This window comes from Scyliorhinus torazame, chromosome 21 (genome assembly GCF_047496885.1).
Source record: "Scyliorhinus torazame isolate Kashiwa2021f chromosome 21, sScyTor2.1, whole genome shotgun sequence".
NCBI lineage: Eukaryota > Metazoa > Chordata > Chondrichthyes > Carcharhiniformes > Scyliorhinidae > Scyliorhinus > Scyliorhinus torazame.
The window spans coordinates 65,935,243-65,955,866 of NC_092727.1; the positions used below are offsets into that span (position 1 = coordinate 65,935,243).

Sequence of the window (20,624 nt, forward strand, 5' to 3'; positions counted from 1 at the left end):
CAGGGGGGGAGGGGGGGAGGCAACGCCAGGCCCCTCCGCCCCCACCCCCACCACGGCGAGCGCACCCTGAGGAAAAAACAAACCACTACCTAGGGGACTACTTCAGGTGGGAGACCAGGCCCCAGCACGAGGGAACGAGAGTAGCGGAGAAGGGAGAGCATGCGAGAGGAGTGCAGGGTAGGATGGGGGAAGAGCGGGCAGAAAACCGTAGAGGCCGGGCAAGGGAGAAGCGAGACAGTAACTCCCGAGAGGGGGGGAGGGTCACCACTCAACAGAGGCGGGAGAGCAAATGGGGATAGGAACAGGGGAAGAGGGACAAAGGAGAGGTATACGGGAGAGTGGGGATAAAGGGGGGGAAAGGGAGGGACCGGGAGGGGGGGCACAGGAAGGGAGGGAACAGGGGGGGGGGGGGTGGAGCACAGGGAAGGAGGGACAAACAAGGCTATAAAAGGAACAGCAATAGGGCTACAAGGTGCCACAACCAAGGGCTCGGAACAAGGAATCGCTGCAAGCATCCACCCAGTGTGGCCTCTGGGCGAAGGGAGACCCCAGAGTGCAGGGGGCTAACCGCGTGGTGGACGCACAGCGGGCGGCCATGCCAGGGGCCCCCTGGACGGAGGGAATCCCCGGAGCACAGGGGCCCGACCGCATGGAGAGAGCAGTGACAGCGGCCATCCTGGACGGCCCCCTAACAAGCGGGAACCCCGGAGGGCAGGGGCACGTCCACCAGGTAAATATGGTTAATCCCACAGGAGCGGGGGGACAGAAGCCCCCCCCACCAGGATAGTCACCTGGAACCTAAGCGGGCTCAACGGCCCAGTGAAGAGATCCAGAGTCCTCACCCACCTAAGAAATATGAGGGCCGACATAGTCTTCCTCCAAGAGACACACCTGAGAGAGCAGGACCGACTGTGGGTAAGAAAGGGCTGGGTGGGACAAACCTACCATTCCTGCAATGGTGTGAGGGCCAGGGAGGTGGCAATACTGATCAGCAAGATGACGATGTTTAGGGCGACGAAGACGGTTATGGACCCAGCGGGACGGTACGTTATGGTCAGCGGGGCCCTGGAGGGGCACCGGTAGTACTAGTTAATGTGTACGCGCCCAACTGGTACGACATGAGCTTCATCAAAAAGACCATGGCAGAAATCCCTGACATAGCGACGCATCGACTAATCATGGGGGGGACTTCAACTGTGTACAGGATCCAATGACTGACAGATCAAGCCCCAAACGGGGAAAACCTCAAACATGGCAAGGGAACTCGGTCACTTTCTGGAACAGATGGGATTAGTGGACACCTGGAGGTTCACCCACCCAGGGGAGAAGGAGTTTTCCTTCTTCTCCCCAGTACACAACGTATGCACCAGAATTGACTTCTTTGTGGTGGGGAAAACGGTGCTTCCGGGGATAGACAAAGTGGAATACTCCGCCATTGTGATATCAGACCATGCTCCACGCTACATGGGCGTGAGGCTGGAGACGGGCTGTGCCCAACGCCCCACATGGAGGTTGGACGTTGCCCTACTAGCTGACAAGGCCTTCAACAAAAAGATATCGCGGGCCATAGCAGAATACATGGAGAACAACCAGAACGGGGAGGTCTCACCCTCCACGTTCTGGGAAGCGCTAAAGGCCATACTAAGAGGGGAAATCATTGCTTTCAAAGCGCGAAGAGATCGGGAGGAAAGGGCGGCTAGGCAGCAGCTGGTCGACTCCATACTGGAGGTAGACCATAAATACTCCGAGGCTCCGACCGTAGAGCTCCTGGCGGAGAGGAAAGAGCTACAAAGGAACTTTGATCTGCTCACCACCCTTCAACTCCGCCAAACACGTGGGACCCTATACGAACACGGAGACAAAGCCAGCCGCCTGCTGGCACACCAGCTGAGAAAGCAGGCAGCCACCAGAGAAATTGCACAAATCAGGGATACCAGAGGCACATTACAAACAGAACCAGAAAAGATCCACAAAATCTTCAAGGCCTTCTACCAAGGCTGTACACCTCAGAGCCCCCAATGGGGGAGTCCGGGATGAAACGTTTCCTTGATGGACTGGACATACCAGTCATGCAGGTCGGGTTCCCGGCGGACTTCTACAAAATATTTGCGACAGCACTGGCCCCGCACCTGCGGGAGATGTTCACAGACTCGCTAGCTAGGGGCACACTACCACCCAGGCTAGCACAGGCCTCAATCTCGCTGATACCTAAGAAAGACAAAGACCCAACGGAATGTGGGTCATACAGACCCATCTCACTGCTGAACGCAGATACTGGCCAAAATCCGAGCCAAAAGGCTAGAAGACTGCATACCAGAGGTGGCCGCAGAGGACCTGACGGGCTTTGTCAAAGGTAGACAGCTTACCTCGAACATCAGGCGCCTGCTGAACGTGATAATGACTCCCTCCGGGGAGAGAACACCAGAAGTGATCGTCTCCCTAGACGCAGAAAAGGCCTTCGACAGAGTCAAATGGAAATACCTCTTAGAGCTGGAGCGGTTCGGGCTTGGAACAGGATTCACCTCCTGGGTAAAACTCCTATACAACACTCCCATGGCTAGCGTACGGACCAACACCAACTCCCGATACTTCCAGCTGCACAGGGGCACCAGACAAGGATGCTGCTGTTCACTCTAGCGATCGAGCCATTAGCAATTGTGCTCAGAGCAGCAAAAAGCTGGAGGGGGATCCGAAGGGGCTGCAGAGAGCACAGAGTCTCACTCTATGCAGATGACCTGCTCCTCTACATTTCGGACCCACAAAGCAGCATGGACGGAATCATCGCGCTCCTGAAAGAGTTTGGCGCCTTCTGGGGCTACAAACCCAACATGAGCAAAAGCGAGATCTTCCCGGTACACCCACAAGGAGGGGGGGGGCAGCCCTAACAGGACTGCTGCTTAAACAAGCCCGGCACAAATTCCGCTACCTGGGGATCCAAATAGCCCAAGACTGGAAAGGGATCCACAAATGGAACCTCACCAGTCTGATAGAGGAAGTAAAAAAGGACCTGCAAAGATGGAACACACTCCCACTCTCCCTCGCGGGGAGAGTCCAGACGATCAAAATGAACGTACTGCCCAGGTACCTCTTCCGACTTAGATCCATTCCGATCGACATACCCAAGGCCTTTTTCAAAGCACTAGACAAACTAATCATGGAGTTCGTATGGGGGTGGGGTGGGGGGGGGGGGGGGGGGGGGGATGCTTGGATCCCAAAGAAGGTCCTACAAAAAACAAAATCCAGGGGGGGGGGGCTTGCCCTCCCAAACCTACAATTGTACCACTGGGCGGCGATGGCCGAGCGAATAAGGGGATGGATCAAGGAGCCAGAAGCCGAGTGGGTGAGCATGGAAGAGGCCTCTTGCATGGGGACCTCCCTCCGGTCCCTCGCCACGGCGGCACTCCCATCCCCACCCAAAAAACACTCCAGCAGCCCAGTGGTGATAGCCACCCTCCAGTCCTGGAACCAACTACGGCAGCAATTTGAAAGTAGAAAGAGGTAAATTATTTTGGCCTGACCAAAATGTCGGACAAAGCTCCCATCTGCAACAACCAGCGCTGACTGACGGCACCTTTAAAAAGTGGGGACAGGACCTATACACGGACGGCAGGATGGCAACACTGGACGAACTGACAGAGAAATTCCAGCTAGCCAGGGGGACGAGCTAAGGTACCTGCAACTCAAAAACTTCCTACGAAAGGAGACAAGGACATACCCACAACCGCCACAACAGACATTACTGGAAGAGTTACTGAACGCAAGCATCCTAGATAAAGGGAACTGTAGCGACATTTATGACCGACTGGTAGAAATGGCCGACACTGTACCGAATGCAATAAGAAAGAAATGGGAGGAGGACCTGGGGATTGAAATAGAGTGGGGACTCTGGAGCGAAGCACTGCATAAGGTCAACTCCACTTCCACGTGCGTAAGGCTCAGCCTGACGCAACAAAAGTGGTACACAGAGTCCACTTAACAAGTACACGTATGAGTAGGTTCTTCCCGGAGGTGGAGGATAGATGTGAACGGTGTCAAGGAGGCCCGGCCAACCACGCCCACATGTTCTGGTCTTGCCCCAGACTTGCGGGGTACTGGACAGCCTTCTTCGAGGCAATGTCCAAGGTGGTGGGGGTGAGGATGGAGCCATGCCCGAAAGTGGCGGTCTTCGGGGTATCAGACCAGCCAGATCTATTCCTGGGGAGGAGGGCAGACGCCCTTGCCTTTGCCTCCCTGATCGCCCGCCGTAGAATCCTGTTTGGCTGGCGGTCAGCAGCACCAACCCAAAGCTGCAGACTGGCTGTGCGACCTCTCGGAATTTCTCCAAATGGAGAACATCAAATTCGCCATCCGAGGGTCAGACGACGGCTTCCACAGAACGTGGGAGCCATTCACCCAATTGTTCCGGGACCTGTTTGTGGCCAACGAACAAGCAGCAGAATAGCCAGGTAGCCAAGAATCAGGGAAAAGTAGCCAACGCATGAGAGGGAGAGATAGACCGGGAGGTGGGGTGGTGGGACAGCTCAATCTAAGAGTAAAGAAAGGCAAACTACAGGCTGGAGGGAAAGGCAGCAGAAGCGGGGGTGAGGGGGGGAAGAGACAGGGAATAATAGAGGAGAACCAGGGAGATGGGGGGGAGGCAGGGAAATGATAGCTTGAAGGAGGGCACGGGAAACGATAACAAATTTGTTATCTACAGGAACAGAGACTAAGGAAAATACAGGCGAAAGACGGGACGAATGGCTGAAGCGGAGGTGAGCGCGAGACGACAACGGCAACGAAATCTGTCTGGGAGAAGCAAGTGACAACACCAACACCAGACCCATTCGAGTATTGCCCCCTGTAATTGTTTCTCCGGCACCCAAATGTATATCGACCTCCCCAGTCTCCAAGCCCTCCTGAAGTTATTTCGATCGATTAGTTAGAATCTAGCCAACAAAATATTAGCACGTGACTCAGATTTCAAAGAACAGACTGCTTCCAGACCTGCTACTTCAAAATACATAAGAATCCCAAACTCATGGAGAAAGTTCAATCTCTACGACAACTCAGGATATCTGGTAAACTAGATATAAACTGGAAAGTTTTTAATCAACAATTTCAACTGTATCTCTCATCCTCCAATGTAGAAAATGCAAGTGATAAGCGAAAACTGCTTTATTTTTACTAATGGCTAGACAACAGGCTGTAGAATTATATAACTCATTCCATTTAGAGAGTGATGTTGACAAAAATGACTTTGAAATTAAATGAAAATCGCTTATTGTCACAAGTAGGCTTCAAATGAAATTACTGTGAAAAGCTCCTAGTCGCCACATTCCGGCGCCTGTTCGGGGAGGCTGGTACGGGAATCGAACCGTGCTGCTGGCCTGCCTTGGTCTGCTTTGAAAGCCAGCTATTTAGCCCTGTGCTAAACCAACCGCTAAACTGGTAGTTATAAAATGTGATCATTATTGTGAAAATAATGAAAAGCTCAGCAAAAGACTGCAAAAGAAACAAAAAATGATGCCTGAAAATTTGATTAAAATGCGCAATGCGAGGAAACAATCTCAAAATATAAGTGCTGAAACAATAAACCATTAAAGTAAAACATTTTTCTCTCCGTGGAAGCTATGGCGCAGTTGAAAATTAATTGCGCTGAAAAAAACGAATGTGCGCAGGCGCACCCAAAAAAAAACACGATTTGGATGCTGAATGTTCTGTGCATGTGCGGGACCAGTTCGCACATGCGTACTTACAAAAAAGACGCGAACGTCAAAATTACCGCTCTGCGCATGCGCGCAAAGGTGCGCATGCGCACATGAAATAAGAGCGCAATCCGGAAGAATGATGTCACTAATTTCATGACGTCAGAACATTATGGACACGTCCACTTAAAGGGAAATTGCCTGAAAATCGAAAAAACAGTTTAAAAGGCACAAAACAGAAAGGTTTTGACCTCGCAAGGCAGAACATTGCCTGAATTTAAACAAACAGCTGAGGGAAATGTTTGCAGCACCATGGAACAAAAAGTTTCCCGCATGCAACATGAAGAAAATGTCAACAGATCTATAACTAAAGAGGATCAATTGTCCATTGAAGGATATTACTCAGACATGGCAGAGATATTCGGATTTGATGATTATTGTGCTAGCAACATGACTGAAAAGCTAAATACCATTCTACTAATGGTAGATGAACCCAATACAATGATGGAATTGCATACCATTGATAAATCTGATAGCAGTAACCTGACAAATGAACGACCAGAAGAGAGATTCAACAGAGAGAGCACTAAAAGACTCCACAGAGAGGGTACTGAAAGACTACAGAGAAAGAGCAATGAAAGGTTCCAGAGAGAGAGCAATGAAAGAATATAAGAACAAGGAGCAGGAGTAGGCCATCTGGCCCCTCGAGCCCGCTCCGCCATTCAATGAGATCATGGCTGATCTTTTGTGGACTCAGCTCCACTTTCCGGCCTGAACACCATAACCCTGAATCCCTTTATTCTTCAAAAAACTATCTATCTTTATCTTAAAAACATTTAATGAAGGAGCCTCGACTGCTTCACTGGGCAACGAATTCCATAGATTCACAACCCTTTGGGTGAAGAAGTTCCTCCTAAACTCAGTCCTAAATCTACTTCCCCTTATTTTGAGGCTATGCCCCCTAGTTCTGCTTTCACCCACCAGTGGAAACAACCTGCCCGCATCTATCCTATCTATTCCCTTCATAATCTTATATGTTTCTATAAGATCCCCCCTCATCCTTCTAAATTCCAACGAGTACAGTCCCAGTCTACTCAACCTCTCCTCATAATCCAACACCTTCAGCTCTGGGATTAACCGAGTGAATCTTCTCTGCACATCCTCCAGCGTCAGTATGTCCTTTCTCAAGTAAGGAGACCAAAACTGAACACAATACTCCAGGTGTGGCCTCACTAACACCTTATACAATTGCAGCATAACCTCCCTAGTCTTAAACTCCATCCCTCTAGCAATGAAGGAAAAATTCCATTTACCTTCTTAATCACCTGTTGCACCTGTAAACCAACATTTTGCGACTCATGCACTAGCACACCCAGGTCTCTCTGCACAGCAGCATGTTTTAATATTTTATCATTTAAATAATTATCCCTTTTGCTGTTATTCCTACCAAAATGGATAACCTCACATTTGTCAACATTGTATTCCATCTGGCAGAACCTAGCCCATTCACTTAACCTATCCAAATCCCTCTGCAGACTTCCAGTATCCTCTGCACTTTTTGTTTTACCACTCATCTTAGTGTTGTCTGCAAACTTGGACACATTGCCCTTGGTCCCCAGCTCCAAATCATCTATGTAAATTGTGAACAGTTGTGGGCCCAACACTGATCCCTGAGGGACACCACTAGCTACTGATTGCCAACCAGAGAAACACCCATTATTACCCACTCTTTGCTTTCTATTAATTAACCAATCCTCTATCCATGCTACTACTTTCCCCTTAATGCCATGCATCTTTATCTTATGCAACAACCTTTTGTGTGGCACCTTGTCAAAGGCTTTCTGGAAATCCAGATATACCACATCCATTGGCTCCCCGTTATCTACCGCACTGTTAACGTCCTCAAAAAATTCCACTAAATTAGTTAGGCACGACCTGCCCTTTATGAACCCATGCTGCGTCTGCCCAATGGGACAATTTCCATCCAGATGCCTCGCTATTTCTTCCTTGATGATAGATTCCAGCATCTTCCCTACTACCGAAGTTAAGCTCACTGGCCTATAATTACCCACTTTCTGCCTACCTCCTTTTTTAAACAGTGCTGTCACGTTTGCTAATTTCCAATCCGCCGGGACCACCCCAGAGTCTAGTGAATTTTGGTAAATTATCACTAGTGCATTTGCAATTTCCCTAGCCATCTCTTTTAGCACTCTGGGATGCATTCCATCAGGTCCAGGAGACTTGTCTACCTTTAGCCCCATTAGCTTGCCCATCACTACCTCCTTGGTGATAACAATCCTCTCAAGGTCCTCACCTGTCATAGCCTCATTTCCATCAGTCACTGGCATGTTATTTGTGTCTTCCACTGTGAAGACCGACCCAAAAAACCTGTTCAGTTCCTCAGCCATTTCCTCATCTTCTCCCATTATTAAATCTCCCTTCTCATCCTCTAAAGGACCAATATTTACCTTAGCCACTCTTTTTTTGTTTTATATATTTGTAGAAACATTTACTATCTGTTTTTATATTCTGAGCAAGTTTACTCTCATAATCTATCTTACTCTTCTTTATAGCTTTTTTAGTAGCTTTCTGTTGCCCCCTAAAGATTTCCCAGTCCTCTAGTCTCCCACTGATCTTTGCTACTTTGTAAGTTTTTTCCTTCAATTTGATACTCTCCCTTATTTCCTTTGATATCTACGGTCGATTTTCCTTCTTTTTACAGTCCTTCCTTTTTGTTGGTATAAACCTTTGGTGAGTACTGTGAAAAATCACTTGGAAGGTTCTCCACTGTTCCTCAACTGTTTCACCATAAAGTCGTTGCTCCCAGTCTACCTTAGCTAGTTCTTCTCTCATCCCATTGTAATCTCCTTTGTTTAAGCACAAAACACTCGTGCTTGATTTTACCTTCTCACCCTCCACCTGTATTTTAAAATCCACCATATTGTGATCGCTCCTTCCGAGAGGATCCCTAGCTATGAGATCCTGAATCAATCCTGTCTCATTACACAGGACAGATCTAGGACCGCTTGTTCCCTCGTAGGTTCCATTACATACTGTTCTAGCAAACTATCGCGGATACATTCTATAAACTCCTCCTCAAGGCTGCCTTGACCGACCTGGTTAAACCAATCAACATGTAGATTAAAATCCCCCATGATAATTGCTGTACCATTTCTACATGCATCAGTTATTTCTTTGTTTATTGCCTGCCCCACCATAATGTTACTATTTGGTGGCCTATAGACTACTCCTATCAGTGACTTTTTTGCCTTACTATTCCTGATTTCCACCCAAATGGATTCAACCTTATCCTCCATAGCACCGATGTCATCCCTTACTGTTGCCCGGATGTCATCCTTAAATAACAGAGCTACACCACCTCCCTTACCATCCACTCTGTCCTTCTGAATAGTTTGATACCCTTGGATATTTAACTCCCAGTCGTGACCATCCTTTAACCATGTTTCAATAATGGCCACTAAATGATCGTCATTCACAATGATTTGCACCATCAACTCATTTACCTTATCCCGAATACCACGAGCATTCAGGTAAAGTACACTTATGTTGGCTTTTTTACCTCTGTTCTGAATCTTAACACCTCGATCAGTAACCTCTCCTAAGTTATATTTCCTCTTCACCTTTCTCCTAATTTTCTTTGTCGTTGAACCCATATCTTCATGTAACAACCTGCCGTGTCGCTTACCATTAATGTTTTCACTTCCCGTTTTATTCCTTTTAGTATTCCTGGTCCTATTCACTGAGATCCCCTCAGTCACTGTACCTTGTACTGTCGCCCTTTTTGATTTTTGACTATGGCTTCTCTGCCTTACACTTTCCCCCTTACTGCCTTTTGTTTCTGTCCCTGTTTTACTACCTTCCAACTTCCTGCATCGGTTCCCATCCCCCTGACACATTAGTTTAAACTCTCCCCAGCAGCTCCAGAAAACACCCCCCTGGGACATTGGTTCCAGTCCTGCCCAGGTGCAGACCGTCTGGTTTGTACTGGTCCCACCTCCCCCAGAACCGGTTCCAATGTCCCAGGAATTTGAATCTCTCCCTCTTGCACCATCTCTCGAGCCATGTATTCATCCCCTCTATCCTGACATTCCAACTCTGACTAGCTCGTGGCACTGGTAGCAATCCTGAGATTACTACCTTTGAGGTCCTACTTTTTAGTTTAACTCCTATCTCCCTAAATTCTGCTTGTAGGACCTCGTCCCATTTTTTACCTATATCTTTGGTGCCTATGTGCACCACGACAGCTGGCTGTTCACCCTCCCCCCCCAGAATGCCCTGCAGCCGCTCCGAGACATCCTTGACCCTTGTACCAGGGAGGCAACATACCATCCTGGAGTCTCGATTGCGTCCGCAGAACCTCCTGTCTATTCCCCTTACAATTGAGTCCTCTATCACTATAGCCCGGCCATTCTTCTTCCTGCCCAGCTGCGCAGCAGAGCCAGCCACGGTGCCATGAACTTGGCTGCTGCTGCCTTCCCCTGGTGAGCCATCTCCCTGAACAGTATCCAAAGCGGTATATCTGTTTTGCAGGGAGATGACCGCAGAGGACACCTGCACTGCCTTCCTACTCGTACTGTCTTTTGGTCACCCATTTTCTATCTCCCTCAGTACCTTTCTCCTGCGGTGTGACCAACTCGCTAAACGTGCTATCCATGACGTCCTCAGTGCTCCAAAGTGAGTCCATCCGCAGCTCCAGAGCCATCAAGCGGTCTAACAGGAGCTGCAACTGGACACACTTCTTGCACGTGAAGGAGCCAGGGACAGTGGACGTGTCCCTGAGCTCCCACATCGCACACGAGGAGCATGACACGGGTCTGACATCTCCTGCCATGTCTTAAACCTTCGGTTCACTTCAACAATTACAATTCCCCCACCACCCCCAAATTAAATAAATAAATAAACAACGAAGAAAAAAATAAATAAATATACCAATGAAAAGAAACAGAATAAAAGAAACACTACTTACCAGTCACTTACCAGGGATAAAAAGCACTTCCCCCCACCCAGCTTTGAATTCCCACCGAGACTCAAATTCCCAAACTCACTCTTGGTTCTGTCTCACTCTGGCTGTGTCTTCTCTGGCTCACTGGGAGAACTCAGGCGGTAGGATACAGACAGGACACAGACAGGAGGGCACAGACAGGAGACAGACAGGAGGACACAGACTGGAGACAGACAGGAGGAAACAGACAGGACACAGGCAGGAGGGCACAGACAGGAGGGCACAGACAGGACACAGACAGGAGAGCACAGACAGGAGGACACAGACAGGACACAGACAGGAGGGCACAGACAGGAGGGCACAGACAGGACACAGACAGGAGGGCACAGACAGGACACAGACAGGAGGGCACAGACAGGAGGACACAAACAGGAGGGCAGAGACAGGAGGACACAGACAGAGGACAGACAGGAGACAGACAGGAGGGCACAGACAGGAGGTCACAGACAGGACACAGACAGGAGAGCACAGACAGGACATAGACAGGAGGACACAGGCAGGATACAGACAGGAGAGCACTGACAGGAGGTCACAGACAGGAGACAGACAGGAGAACACAGACAGGAGACAGACAGGAGGACACAGACAGGAGGACACAGACAGGACACAGACAGGAGGGCACAGACAGGAGGTCATGGACAGGAGACAGACAGGAGAGCACAGACAGGACATAGACAGGAGGACACAGACAGGAGGACACAGACAGGATACAGACAGGAGAGCACAGACAGGAAGACACAGACAGGAGACATACAGGAGAGCACAGACAGGAGACATACAGGAGAGCACAGACAGGAGACAGACAGGAGGACACAGACAGGAGGACACAGACAGGTGACAGACAGGTGACAGACAGGAGACAGACAGGAGGACACAGACAGGAGGACACAGACAGGTGACAGACAGGAGACAGACAGGAGGGCACAGAGAGGAGGATACAGACAGGAGAGCAAAGACAGGAGGCAGACAGGACACAGACAGGTGACAGACAGGACACAGAAAGGAGAGCACAGACAGGACTTAGTCAGGAGGACGCAGACAGGATACAGACAGGAGGACACAGACAGGAGGCAGACAGGAGGACACAGACAGGCGAGCACAGACAGGACACAGACAGGAGGACACAGACAGGACACAGACAGGACACAGACAGGAGACAGAAGGACACAGACAGGAGGACACAGACAGGAGGACAGAGACAGGACACAGACAGGAGAGCACAGACAGGACACAGACAGGAGAGCACAGACAGGACACAGACAGGAGGACACAGACAGGACACAGACAGGAGGGCACAGACAGGAGAGCACAGACAGGACACAGACAGGAGACAGAAGGACACAGACAGGAGGACACAGACAGGAGGACAGAGACAGGACACAGACAGGAGAGCACAGACAGGACACAGACAGGAGGACACAGACAGGAGACAGAAGGACACAGACAGGAGGACACAGACAGGAGGACACAGACAGGACACAGACAGGAGAGCACAGACAGGACACAGACAGAAGGGCGCAGACAGGAGACAGACAGGAGAGCACTGACAGGAGGTCACAGACAGGAGACAGACAGGAGGACACAGACAGGAGACAGACAGGAGGGCACAGACAGGACACTGACAGTAGGGCACAAACAGGAGGACACAGGCAGGAGGGCACAAACAGGAGGACACAGGCAGGACACAGACGGGAGACCACAGACAGGAGGGCACAGACGGGCGGGCACAGACAGGAGGGCACAGACAGGAGGGCACAGACATGAGGACACAGACAGGACACAGACAGGAGGGCACAGACAGGAGGCCACAGACATGAGGACACAGGCAGGACACAGCCAGGAGACCACAGACAGGAGGGCACAGACGGGCGGGCACAGACAGGAGGGCACAGACAGGAGGGCACAGACAGGAGGGCACAGACAAGACACAGACAGGAAGACACAGACAGGGCACAGACAGGAGGGCACAGACAGGAGAGCACAGACAGGAGAGCACAGACAGGAGAGCACAGACAGGAGCACAGACAGGAGGGCACAGGCAGGAGGCCACAGACATGAGGACACAGGCAGGACACAGCCAGGAGAGCACAGACAGGAGAGCACAGACAGGAGAGCACAGACAGGAGAGCACAGACAGGAGAGCACAGACAGGAGAGCACAGACAGGAGAGCACAGACAGGAGCACAGACAGGAGGGCACAGACAGGAGAGCACAGACAGGAGCACAGACAGGAGGGCACAGACAGGGCACAGACAGGTGGGCACAGACAGGACACAGACAGAAGAGCACAGACAGGGCACAGACAGGACACAGACAGAAGAGCACAGACAGGGCGCAGACAAGAGAGCACAGACAGGAGTACAGACAGGAGAGCACAGACAGGAGCACAGACAGGAGTACAGACAGGACGGCACAGACAGGGCACAGACAGGAGGGCACAGACAGGGCACAGACAGGAGGGCACAGACAAGAGAGCGCAGACAGGAGAGCACAGACAGGGCACAGACAGGACACAGACAGAAGAGCACAGACAGGGCGCAGACAAGAGAGCATACACAGGAGAGCACAGAGAGGACATAGACAGGACAGCACAGGCAGGAGGGCACAGACAGTGCAGACAGGAGAGCGCAGACAGGAGAGCACAGAGAGGAGCACAGACAGGAGGGCACAGACAGGGCACAGACAGGAGGGCACAGACAAGAGAGCGCAGACAGGAGAGCACAGACAGGACACAGACAGAAGAGCACAGACAGGGCACAGACAAGAGAGCATACACAGGAGAGCACAGAGAGGACATAGACAGGACAGCACAGGCAGGAGGGCACAGACAGGGCAGACAGGAGAGCGCAGACAGGAGGGCGCAGACAGGACACAGGCAAGAGGGCCTGGACAGGAGAGCACAGACAGGAGAGCACAGACAGGACACAGACAGATGGCACAGACAGGAGAGCACAGACTGGAGAGTACAGACAGGGGGGCACAGACAGGAGGGCACAGACAGGAGGGCACAGACAGGACACAGACAGATGGCACAGACAGGAGAGCACAGACAGGGCACAGACTGGAGAGTACAGACAGGGGGCACAGACAGGAGGGCACAGACAGGAGGGCACAGACAGGACACAGACAGATGGCACAGACAGGAGAGCACAGACAGGGCACAGACTGGAGAGTACAGACAGGGGGCACAGACAGGAGGGCACAGACAGGAGGGCACAGGCAGGACACAGACAGATGGCACAGACAGGAGATCACAGACAGGACACAGACAGGACAGTTCAGACAGGAGGGCACAGACAGGACACAGACAGATGGCACAGACAGGAGAGCACAGACAGGGCACAGACTGGAGAGTACAGACAGGGGGCACAGACAGGAGGGCACAGACAGGAGGGCACAGACAGGACGGCACAGACAGGTGACAGACAGGAGACAGACAGGAGGACACAGAGAGGAGGACACAGAAAGGAGAGCACAGACAGGGCATAGTCAGGAGGACGCAGACAGGATACAGACAGGTGGACACAGACAGGAGGACACAGACAGGAGACAGCCAGGAGAGCACAGACAGGATACAGACAGGTGGACACAGGCAGGAGGACACAGACAGGAGACAGACAGGAGAGCACAGGCAGGAGACAGACAGGAGAGTACAGACAGTACACAGACTGGAGGGCACAGGCAGGACACAGACAGGAGGGCACAGACAGGAGAGCACAGACAGGAGAGTACAGACAGGAGAGCACAGACCAGACACAGACAGGAGAGCACAGACAGGAGAGCACAGACAGGAGAGCACAGACAGGAGCACAGACAGGAGAGCACAGACAGAAGAGCACAGACAGGAGAGCACAGACAGGAGAGCACAGACAGGAGAGCACAGACAGGAGAGCACAGACAGGAGCACAGACAGGAGGGCACAGACAGGAGAGCACAGACAGGAGAGCACAGACAGGAGAGCACAGACAGGAGCACAGACAGGAGGGCACAGACAGGACACAGACAGGAGGGCACAGACAGGGCACAGACAGGAGGGCACAGACAGGAGAGTACAGACAGGAGGGCACAGACAGGGCACAGACAGGAGGGCACAGACAAGAGAGCGCAGACAGGAGAGCACAGACAGGACACAGACAGAAGAGCACAGACAGGGCGCAGACAGGACACAGACAGAAGAGCACAGACAGGGCGCAGACAAGAGAGCATACACAGGAGAGCACAGAGAGGACATAGACAGGACAGCACAGGCAGGAGGGCACAGACAGGGCAGACAGGAGAGCGCAGACAGGAGGGCGCAGACAGGACACAGGCAAGAGGGCCTGGACAGGAGAGCACAGACAGGAGAGCACAGACAGGACACAGACAGATGGCACAGACAGGAGAGCACAGACTGGAGAGTACAGACAGGGGGGCACAGACAGGAGGGCACAGACAGGAGGGCACAGACAGGAGGGCACAGACAGGACACAGACAGATGGCACAGACAGGAGAGCACAGACAGGGCACAGACTGGAGAGTACAGACAGGGGGCACAGACAGGAGGGCACAGACAGGAGGGCACAGGCAGGACACAGACAGATGGCACAGACAGGAGATCACAGACAGGACACAGACAGGACAGTACAGACAGGAGGGCACAGACAGGACACAGACAGATGGCACAGACAGGAGAGCACAGACAGGGCACAGACTGGAGAGTACAGACAGGGGGCACAGACAGGAGGGCACAGACAGGAGGGCACAGACAGGACGGCACAGACAGGTGACAGACAGGAGACAGACAGGAGGACACAGAGAGGAGGACACAGAAAGGAGAGCACAGACAGGGCATAGTCAGGAGGACGCAGACAGGATACAGACAGGTGGACACAGACAGGAGGACACAGACAGGAGACAGCCAGGAGAGACAGACAGGATACAGACAGGAGGGCACAGCCAGAAGGGCACAACCAGAAGGGTACATCCAGGAGGGCACAGACAGGGCACAGCCCAGAGGGCACAGACAGGGCACAGACAGGACGCAGACAGGACACAGACAGGAGGGCACAGACAGGAGGTCACAGACAGGACACAGCCAGGAGGGCACAGACAGGAGGTCACAGACAGGACACAGACAGGAGGGCACAGCCAGGTGGGCACAGCCACGAGGGCACAGCCAGGACACTGACAGGGGAGCACAGACAGGACACAGACAGGAGGGCACAGACAGGAGGGCACAGACAGGAGAGCACAGACAGGACACAGACAGGAGGGCACAGACAGGAGGGCACAGACAGGAGGGCACAGACAGGAGAGCACAGACAGGACACAGACAGGAGGGCACAGACAGGAGAGCACAGACAGGGCACAGACAGGAGGGCACAGACAGGAGGGCACAGACAGGAGAGCACAGACAGGACACAGACAGGAGGGCACAGACAGGACACAGGCAGGAGGGCACAGACAGGAGGGCACAGACAGGAGAGCACAGACAGGACACAGACAGGAGGGCACAGACAGGAGGGCACAGACAGGGCACAGACAGGAGGGCACAGACAGGACACAGACAGGAGGGCACAGCCAGGTGGGCATAGACAGGGCACAGACAGGACACAGACAGGAGGGCACAGACAGGACACAGACAGGAGGGCACAGACAGGAGGGCACAGACAGGACACAGCCAGGAGGGCACAGACAGGAGGGCACAGACAGGACACAGACAGGAGAGCACAGACAGGACACAGACAGGAGGGCACAGACAGGAGGTCACAGACAGGACACAGCCAGGAGGGAACAGACAGGGCACAGATAGGAGGGCACAGACAGGACACAGCCAGGAGGGCACAGACAGGAGGGCACAGACAGGAGGGCACAGACGGGACACAGACAGGAGGACACAGACAGGAGGGCACAGACAGGAGGTCACAAACAGGACACAGCCAGGAGGGCACAGACAGGACACAGATAGGAGGGCACAGACAGGACACAGCCAGGAGGGCACAGCCAGGAAGGCATAGCCAGGACACAGCCAGGAGGGCAGACAGGGCACAGACAGGAGGGCACAGACAGGGCACAGACAGGAGGGCACAGTCAGGAGGGCACAGACAGGAGGGCAGTGCGTGAACCTGATGCAGCCACTGTTTCGATCTGAAGTGCCGAAGGGTCGTTTAGACTGAAGACTGTTGGTATGTCTGCCTTAGCTTCTGTTACTGAGGAACGATTCTGTCCTCAGGGTGATGCTGTGTAAGGGCTGCAGTGGCAGCTCTTATGTTGTAAGGGACAGATGTGTATTGCACAGATTTTTCAGCAATACCTATTTCTGCTCACAGAGCCGGCAGAGATAGAAACCGTTCTTCAGACAATGGAGGAGACTGCAGCCCGGGGAAACAGCTTGACTGCTGGCTCCCCATCGCCTGAAGCTATTGGTAAAACAGGAAAGGTCGAGTTTGTCAGGAATTAGATTATGTTAAACAGGAGAAGATTGTAGTTGATGATATTTTGGAGAGGAGGTAAGAAGCACACAGTTGCCCTCAACACCGCCTGGGCTATGGACAGAAGCATAAACTGGAGCGATGGGTGTCGGTGAGTCAAGGTCAGAACACCTGCCTCCTCAAGTAGCAATAAATGTTTTCTGGTTACAGGGAACACTCCTGAAATCATGGGGCTTGTGAGGGTCAAACAGAGTCTTTAGGTGGCGGGGGGTACAAAGGAACGAGAAATGAGAACGGTTCTTACAGATACTGATTGCTCGAATTTTCTGCTGACAAAGATAAGGAAATGGGAGAAATAGTGTCCACTCTCCCAATGCAAACTGCAGCAATGAATTGTCATTGAAGCTTTTGACACTGGAGTCAAGACGGAAAATGAAAGCTCTAACCACAATGGCGTTTCCAGCAGATTATTGATAAACATAACATTAAAAATAAACCTTTCAGCTGCTCAATATCGAGATTTGCCCTTTGTACAGTCTCCTTTAATAACTCACACCATCATTAACAGCCCAATATTGAATAGCTCACATTGTCACGCTGGCCTTGGCTGACCTTCTCTCATCTACTTACCATCACACTCTTGGGGTCAAAGACTGGTTCCTTGGGGGGCTCTGGAGGTGGGGGGGCTGCAGCTGCTGCTGCTGCTGCCTTGGCAGGTTCCTTCTTCACTTCTTTCTTGGGGGCCATGCTAGAGAGAGGCAGGGCGGTGTCTGCAGGAACTGTTCAGTGCACGGACGAGCATCCGCAGCCCCCAGCCCACTATTATATAGTACCCTCCCTCAGCCACCAGACAGCTGAGGAAGCTGCAATTACTGCCTATAAATGGAAGAAATCTCCATCCCTCCAGGGAATATTGGAGCTTTGCTGGCGGCTTCCATCAGCCGGTGCTGGCATGGCAACCAGGAAACCGACAGCTCTGGAAATCTGAGCTGAGACAGTTAAAGGGAAGCCATCCTCCTGAAAAGGTATTTGACAAACTCTTTAAGAGGAGGCCGCAAGAAGGAGATGCTCCCAGTGACTTTAAACAAAGCAGCAGCGTTGTAAAGATGTGATTTGACAAAGCTCCCCTCCCTCGGGTCTGTGCTTGAGAATGAACAAAAGGATTGTGAAACAAAGAACAGAAAATACTGGACCATGGAGATTTTTGTTTCTGTGGTGAAAGGGTCCCTTTAATGTTACAGCGCCACAGCTTTGCAATAACCCCGTTATCTGTTTGACTCCACGGCCCCAGAGATTAGAGAGATGATGCTCCAAACTTTAAATAGCATTTTTACAGCTAGTACCATTGGAGGCTGAACACCAGCCCTGGGCTGGCGAAGCTGGAGCCGGAGTTCCCATCTGTCGGTGCCTGTCTACAGGACGGTGTACGAGGAAGAGCCTTGTAGAAACTTAATAAAATCTGATGCCGGCCTTCCTTTCTCATCCATTGTACAGTGACCACTGAACCCACTGACCTCCCGACCCACTGACCACTGTACCCACTGACCTCCCGACCCACTGACCACTGAACCCACTGACCTCCCGACCCACTGACCACTGTACCCACTGACCTCCCGACCCACTGACCACTGTACCCACTGACCTCCCGACCCACTGACCACTGAACCCACTGACCTCCCGACCCACTGACCACTGTACCCACTGACCTCCCGACCCACTGACCACTGTACCCACTGACCTCCCGACCCACTGACCACTGTACCCACTGACCTCCCGACCCACTGACCACTGTACCCACTGACCTCCCGACCCACTGACCACTGTACCCACTGACCTCCCGACCCACTGACCACTGTACCCACTGACCTCCCGACCCACTGACCACTGAAACCACTGACCTCCCGACCCACTGACCACTGTACCCACTGACCTCCCGACCCACTGACCACTGTACCCACTGACCTCCCGACCCACTGACCACTGTATCCAATGACCACTGTACCCTCTGACCTCCGTACCCACTGGCCACTGTGCCCACTGACCTCCCTACCCACTGACCACTGTACCCACTGACCTCCCTACCCACTGGCCGCTGTAAACACTGACCACTGTAACCACTGGCCACTATACACACTGAACACTGTACCCATTGACCACTGTAGCCACTGACCATTGTACCGACTGACCTTCCTAACCACTGTACCCACTGACCACTGTATCCACTAACCTCCCTAACCACTGACCACTGTACCCACCGACCACTGTACCCACTGACCACTGTATCCACTAACCTCCCTAACCACTGATCACTGTACCCACTGACCTCCCTACCCACTGACCACTGTACTCACTGGCCACTGTACCCACTGACCACTGTACCCACTGACCTCCCTACCCACTGACCACTGTACCCACTGACCACTGTACCCACTGACCTCTCTACACACTGGCCACTGTGCACACTGACCACTGTACCCACTGACCTCCCGACCCACTGACCACTGTACCCACTGACCATTGTTGACACTGACTTCTGTACCCACTGACCACTCTACCCACTGACCACTGTACCCACTGACCTCCCTGCCCACTGACCAGTGTACCCACTGACCACTGTACAAACTGACCTTCCTACCCACTGAACACTGTACCCACTGACCACCGTACCCACTGACCTCCCAACCCACTAACCACTGTACCCACTAACCACTCTACCCACTGACCACTGTACCCACTGACCTCCCTACCCACTGACCACTGTACCCACTGACCACTGTACTCACTGACCACTATACCCACTGAACACTGTACCCACTGACCTCCCTGCCCACTGACCAGTGTACCCACTGACCACTGTACAAACTGACCTTCCTACCCACTGAACACTGTACCCACTGACCACCGTACCCACTGACCTCCCTACCCACTAACCACTGTACCCACTAACCACTCTACCCACTGACCACTGTACCCACTGACCTCCCTACCCACTGACCACTGTACCCACTGACCACTGTACTCACTGACCACTATACCCACTGTAACACTGTACCCACTGACCACTGTATGCACTGATCTCCCTACCCACGGACCACTGTACCCACTGACAACTGTAACCACTGACCACTGTACCCACTGACCTCCCTACCCACTGACCACTGTAAACACTGACCACTGTTCTCACTGACCACTGTACCCACAGACCTCCTTACCCACTGACCACTATACCCACTGACCACTGTACCCACTGAACACTGTACCCACTGACCTTCCTACCCACTGACCACTGTACCCACTGACCACTGTACCCACTGACCACTCTACCCACTGACCACTGTACCCACTGAACTCCCTACCCACTGACCACTGTACTCACTGGCCACTGTACCCACTGACCTCCCTACCCACTGACCACTGTACCCACTGACCACTGTACCCGCTGACCTCTCTACCCACTGGCCACTGTGCATACTGACCACTGTACCCACTGACCTCCCTACCCACTGA

General features: G+C 52.4%; 1 protein-coding gene across 1 annotated transcript in view; it reads right to left on the reverse strand.

Annotated features, from left to right (window-relative positions):
- Nucleotides 1-17,997, reverse strand: part of LOC140398325 (myosin light chain 4-like) — a 186,011-nt gene extending 168,014 nt beyond the window's left edge. Inside the window, exon 1 of the mRNA XM_072486892.1 lies at nt 17,748-17,997. Coding sequence (XP_072342993.1) covers nt 17,748-17,864 — 117 coding nt within the window. The 5' untranslated portion in view covers nt 17,865-17,997. The remainder of the gene's footprint in view (nt 1-17,747) is intronic.
- Between the last annotated feature and the right edge of the window lie 2,627 nt (nt 17,998-20,624).